The sequence below is a fragment of the Melospiza georgiana genome, chromosome 3 (genome assembly GCF_028018845.1).
Source record: "Melospiza georgiana isolate bMelGeo1 chromosome 3, bMelGeo1.pri, whole genome shotgun sequence".
Classification (NCBI taxonomy): Eukaryota; Metazoa; Chordata; class Aves; order Passeriformes; family Passerellidae; genus Melospiza; species Melospiza georgiana.
The window spans coordinates 16,236,898-16,249,671 of record NC_080432.1 but is presented as its reverse complement, the minus strand read 5'-3'; the positions used below and the strand labels follow the sequence as shown (position 1 = coordinate 16,249,671).

Sequence of the window (12,774 nt, the reverse complement as noted above, 5' to 3'; positions counted from 1 at the left end):
CAGGCTCATGGCATTCAGGGGTCACAATGAACCTAGCTGGGAATATTCTCCTCATGTTTTATAGTGTTTGTTGCACATCTGTATGGAAGTATTTTATCTTCAGGAATCTTTGTCTTTGCTGAATGCTATTATTAAGCAGAGAGGGTGGTACAAATGCAGTAAGAAATGTCTTAGTATTTACTTGGTTGGAGATCCTTGGTTGGGGGCACACTCCAAGCCTTTGGAAATAATTGTAATTTTCATTGCTGAGGCATTAAAAGAGGTTTTGTTCCATTTGGATTTTGCTTTAAAATTGGCTTTTTTAAAGAGCAGCTTCCAGATATCTTTTATACTTCTCCAATGCTTAGGGATATCCAATGGTTTTTGCTTGGAGGAGGCTGTAACACCCCTAAAACATGAGAAAAACAAAACTTGTCTGAGACTATCAAAGCAAACACATTGTTTTTAGGGTACTGATATGAAATTCACACTGTCAGAGCACCTTGTTTGTGATGTGTGCTCCATGCACACCCAGAACATCCTGGAGTGCACCACTCAGAACCAGTTTAGTGTGCTTTTGGTATTTGTCATTCTTGCATTGTGGAAAAGTTCTTTTGGAACAGGGTTACCAATAGGAGACTTGAGAACTCTGCCTTTTGCTTTTAGTTCTGAGAACCATTTTCTAGCTTTCTATTTATTTTTAAACTTTATGGACTAATACTTTGGAATACGGATGCTAAAATGGGAGGATGCATTCCCTGCATTTGTGTCTCACCTTAGCTATGACTGGTGAAGTTGAATAGCAAAGGAAGGAAAGTTGAGGAAAAGCTGAATAAAGAAGTCTTGTCTTGGAGAAAGAGTTGGACTGTTGAATTATTTTCTTTGCAGGTTCAAAAGCTTCTAACTCCCATCAGCCTGCAAAGGAAAAGCACAGTAAAGCATAGATTTCTGATTTTGTTCTTAAACGACGTGATTGTAAGGCCCAGTGCTGGAAGCCTTGTTTGGGTTCAGCAGAAAGCTGTCAATTTGTAACTGAGTATTTCTTAATGCCTAATCTTTTACCATAGGCTGCAGTAAACTCACAGCAAGGGAGCAGGACCACTGGGGGCCTGGGCTGAGCTCACCAGATGTCTAATTAATGCCTGCTGTCAGCTGCCGAAATGTCACTTACAGATATTTTTTCTTTGCAGCCACTGCTTTAATGATGAAGATTATGCACAGATGTCACTTTGTGCCTGGGTTAACGTTGTGGTTGGTAAAATGACGAGCATAAACCGCAGTGCCAAATACGTCGTCGTTTCCAAGGAGAAAGTGCCGTACGACTACCTGGTTCTGTGCACGGGACAGAGCTACCAGGTGAGCAGTATTCCCAGGTTTTCCACACTGAGTGGTGTTCCTGGGATTAGGCAGAGCAAGGGTAGCACCAGCAGTTTGCAGCCCTGCAGTGCAGCAGGGTGTAGGGCTCTGTTGGTGCTGAAGCTGGAGGAGAGGAGGGTTGGACAGTTTACTGCTCAGGGTTGGGCAGGAGGCAAAGCTGCTGGTGTTTTTGCCACCATCACCATTAAACCTGCAGAGGAGCAGGCTCAACTGACATGTGGTCCCAGCCACAGGAGACTGAACTCCAGCTGGTCTAACACCATTTGACCTAGTTTTGGAAATGGAGAGAATTCCTTATCAAATTAATTACTCATCTCATGTGATGACCGTGCCTAGGCACGTCCATGGTGCTGCTTGGTGTTGTAGCACACAGCTGAGTTTCCAATGAGATTGAAGTAGACCCTTAGCTGCATGGGAGATGTGGAATCAAGCTGACCTCCAGCTCCACAGGGTCAGCTTCCACTCAGACTCCCTGGGCAGGGTGGCTTCTGGCTCCTGTATCCCCATGAGGCCATCAGGCCCCATAACCAAACAGGCAGCTTGGTACAGCCCTTTTATTGCAGGGCTTTGCCTTACCTGGGTGGGTAGAAGTTGTGAGCAAGGCATTTTGCCTTTAAAATCAGGAGATGGATGTTAGCAATGTGTGCAGCTTTGCAGTGCTGCACCACATCCCACAGCAGTGTCTGTCTGCCTGTGTGCAGCAGGCTGTGTGGTCTGTGATCCCTTCTCAGAGCAGAGGCACACTTAAACAGCAGCACATGGGCACTGCTCAGCAGGCATGAAACAAAAGCTGAAGTGTGGGCTGGAAAAGTGCTCCTTGGTAAAGGTGTTTGGAGGTCACTCTGACTTGCAAAGTAATTTATGGCAAGTACCTGCAGTGGGAGAGAAAGGTAAAGATAGCAAGGGAAAAGGCAGGTTTTATCTGCCTTTGAGGAGAAATTCCATCATTATCATCTATTCTCATTTTCAAGCTATACAAAAGAATAAGAAGAAATTAGTAGCTTCTGTTTTATTACACAGAGCTCTAGTCCATCCTTTTTGAAAGTTGTTCCTTATTTGGCAAGCAGTCAAATTAATGCTTAGTAATGTTATGATTTAGAGATTTACTTGTTGAGTGAGGCCTTTTGGTGTCATGCCTGGTTTTATATGACCCAGCAATATTTCAGTTGATCTGGCTGGCAGTGAGAACAGGGTTCAGGACATGGCTCAGTGATGCTGAGGAAGTCAGAGATGAGATTCCCTGTTTGCTTTTTTCTGCTCAAACTGAGTTTGTTATTGTAAAGCAACATTACACAGTGACCATGTTACTGAACCTTCATTTGAGCTATGAAGCAGGTTTTGATCCCTTTCTCTGGGACAAAATCTGTCATTGTAGAAGGTTGATTTTTGCTGACAAAAGGTGGAGGCAGAGCTGTTAAACGTGATCTGTCGTTCAGAGAGCTGCTGACATCCCCTTCCGTGTGTTGGGACATTTCTGCTGTGCAGTCCCTGGCATTTGCCACGTGCACTTGCACTGGCAGTGCTGTTTGAAGTGGTCACCCACATCCCACAGGAAACAGGGACCACATGCACATGTGTATACTCCATGTTCCCTGTGGCCATGGGTGTGTTTGCTGCTGCTGAGTGTGACAAAGGGCTGGGATGTGCCAGAACAGCAGTCCTTGGGTAGCCAAAGTGAGAGTGTCAGTGTGTTTTAACATCTCCAAGGTCTGTGCCATATCCACTCACTGACTCATTTCTCCAGGCCTTGGCTCCCATGGGAGAATATATCAGTGAAGTCACAAGCCAGTGGCCACAGAGATACACAGAGAAAGTCCCTTCCAATCTCTTCACTCTCAATGATGCCCAGGACTGCTTCGAGGCAGCACTCTGGCTGGAGGAACACCGCCTCATCAGGTCCACAGGTAAGCACACACAGAGAAATGTTTCCTAGGCTTATTACTTCCTTTATTCCCTGGTATAATTGGTGCCTGATGAATTCTAACAGTCTTTCATCTGGTGGGCTTTGTTTTCCAGATTAATTTATAATTTTTAGTTATTTTTGATACCCAGCATATTTAGCTGGGAAAGAAAGGTTTCAGATAGATTAATTATCTGCAGTTATTATGGAAAACCAAATGAGTCCCAATTGCAAATCTGTCTAAGGTCAATAATTCACCAGTGAAATAATAATTTAATTAGTGGATGTGGTTTTCTACTGTATAGAAAAATATCTAGATTTGTGGCATAACACAAAGAAAATCGGCATAAATTAGGAAGTATCTGTCAGCATCGTATTCAGTTGCATCAGTGACAGATTTTCACACAGAACTGCAAGTTCCTGGTACTTTTTAACCCTTAAAATCAGACATCTATGCTGATGTGCACCGTCCCTGTATTTTCTCAGCCTTTTTCATGTGTGTTCTGTTTGTATGTTCACTAGTGTGTGCACTGTGGAAAATACCTGGGACCATCCAGCTTTCTGAGTCCACTTTGAGCTAGAAAAACAGAGACCAGAGAGTCAATGAGTTGATGAAATGTCAGTTCCTGCTGGCTGTGAGTCAGGACAGTTCAGAGCAGGAAAGCTGTCCTTGTGGGGAATTCCTGCTGGCAGAGTGCAAGAGCAGGACTTTGCTCAAGATGTGTTTTACCTGCCTTGTTTGTGGAGTGTGATGAGAATTGGCAGTGCTTTGGTGTGGTGCAAGGTTCACACCTGCTTGGCAGTCCTTTAGGGAAGTTCTAAAAGCATTGGGAATTCCTTTATCATCCTCCAGGTCTTGCTGTGATCAGCACAGGGGTTCATAAACATGGCAGTGTTTCTGGCCAGATTCCTGGCCTCCACCTGTCCTCCAGCTGGTGCCAGCCCTGCCCACACAGCCTTACCTGGCATCCAGCTGCTACAGCAGCTGACTTTGCATAGACACATGAGAGTGTTAGCTTTCCCTGTTTGCTGCTGCTAGTCCTTCATGTAACTGCCTGTGTGCCCAGTCCTGGAATGTGCTCTGGTGCCCCTGTGCAGGATTGTGCCTGGGAGCAGCTGCTGGCTGGGATGCACAGTGCCAGGAGGATCAGTCACTGCAGCAAATGGCACAGTCAGGTTGTCTCACCTGCCCTGGCATGAGTGCACCTGCTCCAGCAGCAGTGCTGGAGTCATGGAATGCTCATCTTCACTTTGTTATTGCTGCTGGCCTTGGCTGCAAGGTGGAGCTGCATCTCTTAATGAGGCCCTGGCCTGGCTTCACGTGTAGAGAAGATAAATTCACGCCACCATAGGGTTGGTCTGGAGGCACTTCTGGAGATGTGGTCCAGGAGAGATGTGACACCTTCCCCTTTCCCCCTGCTCTGGCTTCAGTTCCCTCTCCTTGCTCTTCCCATCACATTCTCTGCTACTGTGCAGAATGCCCAGCTGGAGAGTCTTCCTCCACTGATCTCAGTTTCTTATTCCTCACCCTGCTCCTTCTTCCAGCTGTGTTTCTTACCAACATCCTTCCTTCAGTCCTGACACTTGTGCCAGGGCTCTGGGAGGGCTTTCTGCTGCTGAGGGCCTGGGACCAGGGCAAGCACTGGCCCCATGGCTACCACTGTGATTTACTGATAAACCCAGCCACCTAATGCATGGAACCTATTACAGCTGTAATTGGGACTAATTGAAATTCATCTCCTATTAGCTCTGCACTTTCCATGAAAATAAAAGTAGGATGGAAGTAAAGTAAGGAACAAAACTGCTTTAATGGCCTAAAATGAAGCAATTATTTTTTTTTTTCTCTTCACCTAAGCATAGTTTACTGCCTTATTAAAAGTGTGTTTGTAGGAATAGTCTTGCATTAAAATTCCAGTGCATGAATCACTGACTGAAGCCACCAATGCTTTAGCTCATACTGGGTTTCTCCTTTGGCTTTTGCAAACTGCAAAGATTCAGGTCACATTAGGGTCACTGAAATCTTGTGCTTCTTACTTGTGGAAAATTAATGAGTCTGCTCTGCAGCAGGACGCTGACATTCAGGTAATAAACGATAAAACTACTGTAATGATCTTTATTTATGGCTGTTTTTTCTGTAGAAGGTTATTATGTTTACTCACAGATACATACATTTTCATGTAGTTAAATAATAAAAGCATCCTGAGGAACTGCTCTCTGTTCAGTAGACATAATTTCAGTCCATAATGAATATCTGCAGTTCCTAGACTACTAGCACTGTCATCTAAAAAGCCACTAATATTGTAATAAGCAGAAGCAGTAAATTGTTGATTTACAAGAGGTCAATAAAGGAGCATTGCTTTCCCTGATCTAATGCAGTTGTATTTAATATTACCATATAAACCAGAATTTTAATTTTCCTTGAGAAATGTAGGACTCTCATCTGATCTTGTCCATCCCCAAATGCCAGTGTCTACTGCAGGAACTGAGCTTCTCTCTGAGGGGGCTGTGCTGCCCAAGCGTGAAGGGTCTCAGCCCAGCCTTGCCCTGCAGTCAGAATGGAGCTTTTCTTGGCTGTGCCTCAGGGAAGCCCTCCTCATCCTCCTTTTCCAGCCACAGCATCCTCTTCACTCATATCTTATTACTCCCTGCAAGTTGAAAACATGTAAATGTAGCACGAGGCTGTCAGCACCTGCACACCACATCCTGGCCTGCACTGTCAGCACGTGGAGTTAATAAAAATGAGTAGAGCAAAGCTGGTCTTTACCCAGGGGTTCTACTGGGCTGCTTCTTGTATTACACCCTGCTGCAGCAGAGAAAAAACAATCAGGCTTACATCTGTCTTCTCTTTTGGCACTCTCCTGAGGCCAGTGTAGCTGCAGACAGGTGTCCTGGCAGGCACAAGCTATGGGATAGATTCTTCTGGCTTGGGAAGTGATGGACACACTGGAACATTCCTGTATTCTATATGATATTTATGGAAGTAGTAAGATCTTTTCTTCACATGTTTTCAAATTGGTACATTTGCAGATAAAATGATTCTGTCCCTCGGGTCATGGCTGTGAACAGCAGAAGCATGTTTTCTGTCACTGGTGTGCAGTGTCCTCATGGGGCAAGTCTTTTCTCTGGCAGCTATGAAGAGAGATGTTTCTTTGGCACCTACAAGTAGCCAAACTGATGGGGACAAATGAAATAACCTTGTAGTCAAAGGGGAATAGTAGAACATCTGTTAACGTTTTTATCATTAATATTCTTGGGAGCTGGGGCTGTGTGCCTGCTCAGATTAGTATTGCCCTGCATCTCATGCAGTAAAACATGGTCCAGTGAGATTAGCTTAGCCCATAAAAAATTACAATTCAGGGCATTGGGGATGCTGTCACTTGTGACAAGATGGAAATGCCACCACTGAGACAAACATGGGTTGGTTGTAGCACTGCCCAGGTGAGAAACATGAAAGCACTGGGAAGGTGGTTTTTGGGCATCCTTGTACTGACAGGACACAGAGGAGCTGATGTGGGCATGGGCAGGCAGGTGGGGGTGTTCCTGCCTCCCTCTAGACCCTGCCACTTGCTCAGGGCTGGGGCAGCTGAGTGTGGCATGGCTGTGGGGTGTGTGGCACACAGTAGAGCTTGCAGGGCTGGGCTCTGGCCCTCAGATGAGGAGTTCCATTTTGCCTGGGTTGCTTAAAGGCTTAGAGGATCACACAACAGACAAATGCTTCCTGTTCCAAGAAGACGGTAGAGGGAATGAAAGGGAGAGCAGCAGGTCTCAGTCTTGCTCAGAGGAATGTCAGGGTTTTATATGAAGCCATCCTGAGATAAAACACACAGCTGCTCTGCTGCCTCCCAGCTCTGCCTCTCTTATTGTTAGCCCTTAGGCTAGAGAGCCCTATCATGCTCACATAGAACAGATCCTCCCCTCCTCATGTTCCTGCTCAGCTCTGACTGTACCATTTGAAGTGGCAGCAGTTCAGGACAAGAATGAGCAGGGCCCTGCCCTGCAGTGCCAGGCAGGAGGGATTGATCAGGTCTGAGCTCTCTTTGCCCTAGGCAGGAGGATGGGGCTGCATTCAGGAGCTGTTTCTGTGCTGGTGCTGATGCTCTGCAGAAGGAGCAGCAGTTCCTACACGCTGCTGTCATGGCAGCTGCTGGGATGGATGGCTGCCTGCAGCTTGCTGAACTCCCAGCAGTGAGCAGGGATGGAACTGGCTCTGGGCTGGGCTCTGTGCCATGTGCAGCTGCCTCAGAGTTGTGCTGAGCTCTCCTCACCACCAGGGACGGGTACATCCCTGTTCTCTGGAGATCAGGCTTTGGCAGAAGGGAGTGGCAGCACTGGTGACCTCCCATGTGGCACAAGGGCTTGTTTTCTGTAATTTGGCCTTTCCATGGTTTGTGGGGGTTTTCTGAAAGCTGTATTGAATTTGATTCTGTCTGCTCCCCCCTCTGTCAGTCCTTTGAATGAGCAAAATTAGGGAGAGGGGGAGAACAAAATAAAAATGGTTATTTATTTATTTATTTATAAGCCCTAGAGGCTTTTCAATCAAAGTAATTCAGATTATGGGGTCAGGATGAATATCATATTTCTGTGTTAAGTATTTGCCTACTTTGTGGGATGTTTTGTACAGATTCTTCACTAAATTATCTTAGCTGCTGTTGCTAGGTAACATTGTTTGCTTCATAGCATCAGAGAAACAAGAGGGTCAAAGAGTGCAATTCCACATTATTATCATCTGAGTTACACTAATAAGGTTTTCATTGTATGTCTTAGAAATCTTTTGCCGTTTTTTTCCCTCTTAGAGAACATCATTGTCTATGGGAACACAATTGACACGTACACCACGGTAGAAGGCCTCTTATCCCTTGGGATTGAGGGTTCCCGCATCCATCTGGTGTGGGCTCCGCCGGGCTCTGCCAGCCCCTGCCTGCTCGAGGCCGCCCTGGAACAAGCAGTGTGCGAGGCCCTGGAAGGGGCACGTGTGGTTGTGCACCCCAACAGCATCCTGGCACAGTGGGGACATGGTGACAACGGCCTCCTCACCTGGGCTGCCTTCACCACTGCCTCCACCCTCCTCCACCTGCAGTGCTCTGTAAGTACGCGCTGCCCGTGCCTTCCCTTCAGGCTGGGCTTTTAACAGGAAAGCTGTTGAGTTGTGATTTCAGGTCCTTCCCCTGAAGATTCCCTCCCAGGTGTATCAATCACCTCTCCTTTCTCCTGCCAAGCACTGTCTGTCAGTCCTAGAATTCCAGAAGTGACTGGCAGATTGAAAGGATGCCCTCTACCCCTGGGGGCCATTGGGCCATCCAGGTGTCCTTTGTCCCTTGAGACCTCCCCTCCTGTACCTGGTTGGTGGCTTCCTACCCCTTCCCTTCCCCTCTCCCTGGGGTTAAAATGAACAGCAACTATGCTGTTCAGAGAGTTCTGTTGGAGCTATTGCTGGATTCAGAGGCCTGTGGGCCAGAATAATAAAAGCTCTGAATCACAACCCTCCATCAGAACTGACTCCTTTCCTTCACCATTCCCTTAAAGCTTCTCCACCAAAGGTAAACATTTGGAGCAGACCCTCTTAAAGGAGGAGGCTCCATCCTGCCACCACCAGAGCTCCTGCAAGCCTGGACTTGTCTCCAAGTGCCCAGCTGCAGCATCCAGCCAGCCAAAAGTGTCTGGGGTAAAACACCACACATCCAGCCAGCCAAAAGTGTCTCTGGGGTAAAACACCACAGCTGCCACTATTTAGTTCAGCAGCAAGGGCCAGACAAGCTTAGGCACATCCCATCCAGCTATATTGGTAAATTCCAATAAAAAGCCATCACATTTACCTGCTCCATCACAGATTTATCTATTTCCTCATTGTCTCTAGGAGATTGAACTTGTTAGTCTCAATGATTATTTTTTAAAAATCCAAATAAACCTATTGTTAGTGTCCTGACTGATTTGGATTAAAATGTATTTAAGTCACCTGACACACAAGTAATTGTGACTGCTGAGTGACAAATACTCTTAATTCATTTTCAAAGTAATTCTAGAAATCCTTTTCTTATTTAAATGTGCAGTTACTCCTGTCTATAGTTATGTGCATTTAATTGTCATAGTAGAAGCCAAAACCACTAGGATAGTATGTAACTTAATGAAAATCTATTTTAAGCAAGTTCCTTTCCCTCTACACCAGTTTTTTTCACTTCCAGTACCAATATTTTATGGAAGCTGTTGGTGTGGATCTGCTCTGAGCCTGGGGGCAGGTTCTAGCCTTTCCTAAGGGCCAGCATAGTTCTGTTTTCCTTTATTGGGCTAATCCACAGGAGTGAGACACTTCAAAACCTGCATCCATGGGGAGCCACCAAGACCCTCTGCACTCCCCTCTGTGCAACTGTTGGGGTTAACTGTGGAGAGGATGAGCCCTGTGCCTCTCTCTCCCAGAGAGCTCCTCAGGTGTTGGGGTCCCTGCTCTGCAGCCCTTTTCTTTTTCACATAGGGATGGTAAAGCCTTTTGTGATGGGGTGAAGACCTCATACAGCACTTCTATCCATAGCAGTCTCCTGGTCTTCATATCAGTAATGACGCTCTTCCCACTCTCTTCTTTTTCCTTGAAATCTCTCTATTTTTATCCTTCCACAAACGTCTCAACGTGGTTGTTTTTTTGTAACTTGGTATCCACTGACCCGCTCCCCTCCAGCCCCACCTTTTCCCCACCACCTTCTCTGCATGGTCCTGCACTGTTCCTTCAGGTGCCCCTTGCTTTGGGGTTTCTTTCTCCTGCCCATTTGTGCCCCATGCTCCTCCTTCCTCCATCCATGGTCTTTCCCTGTGGAGGTCTCTCTTTCACAGCCTCTAAGATGAAAGACCTCAATTACCTGTGATATCAAGGGCTTTGTATTCTCCAGAACCAGTTCAGCTGCCATGCAAGGCTGCTGTGTCTGCCTCCAGCCATGTGGGAGGCTGGACTCAGAGGAGGAGCAGGCTCTGGAGAGCAGCCCCACCAGGAAGGCAGCTGCATTCATGAGAGACCAGGCTCTGCAGGAATCATCTCTGCAGCAGCTCTGGGCCTTTTGGGATTGCAGCCAGTATCAACTGTTGATTGGCAGTTCTTGGGGGCTTAATTTGTTGAGTCCTGCAGGATAAAAACAACAGGAGAAAATCTCTTCTTTCCCTAAAGCAGCAGCCTTCCTCTTCCCTACCTCCTGCCCAGGCTGACAGATGGCTCCCACCTGGAGGTTTCACCCTCCAGTGACCCTGTCCTGCCTGTCAGCCAGCAGAATGTGGGGCTGTGTGGTCCTCCTGCACTCATGGGCAGAGCTTCTTTGATTTTTGGCTCCCTGAGATGGCCAGAATTCCCTTAGCTGTGCATAGTTAATCACTCAGTTTATCTATGAACAAGCCCAGGGGTTCTGTCTCCTTCACTGTCACATCTCTGCTTATGCCAGTGCTGCTAAAATTTCCAGCTCCCTGTGCCTTTTCTTTCAGCAGCTGAGTATCTGATACTTGCCCTTAGTCCCCAGGAAAGCTCTTTGGGGGTACAACTGGGTAACAACTTTACCCCAGTCACAGATTTGTCCTGAGCTGGTGCTAATGGAAGGACAGATTACAGATGCTGCTTTGGCTTGGCACAGTTAAGTCTTGGGCTTTTCAGAATGAAGGCAGCAAGGGAAAATGTGCTCATCTGAAACCCTTCCACCCTTTCCTCAGCCAGTAAAGGAATATTTCTTGCTGGAGGGACAGCAACTTGTTGTCTGATGGTTTTAAAAGCTGAGGGCACACACAGTATGTGCTAAGGGCACTGAAACTTGCTGCTGTGAGTTTCACAGGAGTGAAATGTTGGAGTTTTTAAACTATCTAATAACCAGAACCAGATGAGTCTAGTTTAGTAATTCTCCTTTCTGCTGTCTTGGTCTTAACTTTGGTAGCTGTAAATGCTGGATCAGAAGGATCTCTCTGCTGTTATAGTGTGGCTAAAATCACACTGTATTTCACATTCTTGTTTTGTAAAATAACATTCAGAATAAGATCTGGGTTTTAATGTATGAAGTCAACCAATAAGTAATATATAATTATCTTCACTTATTTACATCTCTTTTTAGGCATTTTTTAGCTTTGCCTACAGGACACTGGATTATGACATCTTTAAGGCTGTCACTGATGCTTGCCTTGTTTTTGATGGAAGAGTTGTGATTGATACTGAGTTCCACACTAATGATGCCAGCATCAGGGCTGCAGGTCCTCTGACAAAGTTCTCCAGGAGATACTACAGGGATGAATTAACACACAGCAACTTCAACTCCAAGGAGATTGGCTTTGAGCTTGCTGTTTCCATGCTGAGTCTCTTTGATTCAAAGCTTCAGCCCAGTTCTGAGCCACCAGAAGGCTCAGACAGACTCATCCCCGTATACAGGAGGTGTAAAGTTCAAGGTATGTCCAGCTGGATTTCTGTCACACTTCCATCTCCTCTCAGGTATTTTTGCTCTTCTATAGTGTAGGCAGGTCTATCTCACCTTAGAAATGATGGTTTTTCAAAACATTTGAAAATCATCTAAACCAGTGCAGTACAGCACTCAAGGCTCCTTATGTACTGGAAAAAGATAATGGCAGAAGGAGGACAGACAAATACATTATTTTGTTCATTGTTAATGACTTAATAAACCTCATATTTTCATTTATGGCAGGTGGTGTTCTTCCTGGAGGTTATAACTACTTGCACATTTCCAAGCCTGGAATCCCTGTGCCCTTGGATGTAGAAATTGACCCATATGATCGTGTAAGTTAAATAATGGAACTTTTCTTGTTTTGTCCTCCCTGTTTGTTTGAAAAGGTGTTCCTGTTTTGGATAGCTGGTTCTGGAGGCACAATACCCACCAGGTACAGCTGGAGAGAAAACCAGGAGCAGTCTGGTTTCTGGTTTCAGTTCAGCTAACTGAACCTCTTGGGTGTTCCTTTCCATATTTCCTAGTATTTGGCTTTCTCCAAAGACCCCTGGTTTCCATGCAGAGGACACAGAACAGTATTAGCAGCATTTCATGCTTTCAGCCTTCTTTACTCCCTGCAGTATGGTGCTGCAAGTGCATACAGATGATGGCAGTCTGGCAGGGAAATTCAGCTGATTTCTAGAAGAGCAGGAAGTATTGTGGAAGAGATGCTCTGTGCTGCTAGAAAATAGCAAGTCCTGCAGCTGTGAGAGTTGTCTTGGAACAGGGCACGGGGAAGCACTCACCATGCTGGGCTGCATTCTCTTACTGGAGAACTTGAGGCAAGAAAAGGTCTAGATTAATGTCTTTTAAAGCCAGAGAGGACTTTCCACCTAGACAAGATCCTCTTTCATGTAGATTCTACCTTTCTCCTTGGGAATTTCTGCATCAAGCCCATTTTTGCAGTTGATTTAAAGAACAGCTTTTAAAAAGCTGCTTCAGTGCTGATTCTAAAACCTGAACAGCAGTGAAACAAATGGGCTTTTTAAAAAGGAAATAGTTTAGGGAGGGGAATCAAAGCATGGCTCACCTTGCTTTTCAGATCCACGATAAGCCATCCAGAGCAGC

General features: G+C 45.9%; 1 protein-coding gene across 2 annotated transcripts in view; it reads left to right on the top strand.

Annotated features, from left to right (window-relative positions):
• Nucleotides 1-12,774, top strand: part of CFAP61 (cilia and flagella associated protein 61) — an 89,323-nt gene that overhangs the window by 53,702 nt on the left and 22,847 nt on the right. For both annotated transcript variants that reach the window (XM_058021788.1, XM_058021787.1), the window contains exons 19-23: nt 1,170-1,335; nt 3,101-3,260; nt 8,050-8,339; nt 11,326-11,653; nt 11,908-11,999. In XM_058021788.1, coding sequence (XP_057877771.1) covers nt 1,170-1,335; nt 3,101-3,260; nt 8,050-8,339; nt 11,326-11,653; nt 11,908-11,999 — 1,036 coding nt within the window. The remainder of the gene's footprint in view (nt 1-1,169; nt 1,336-3,100; nt 3,261-8,049; nt 8,340-11,325; nt 11,654-11,907; nt 12,000-12,774) is intronic.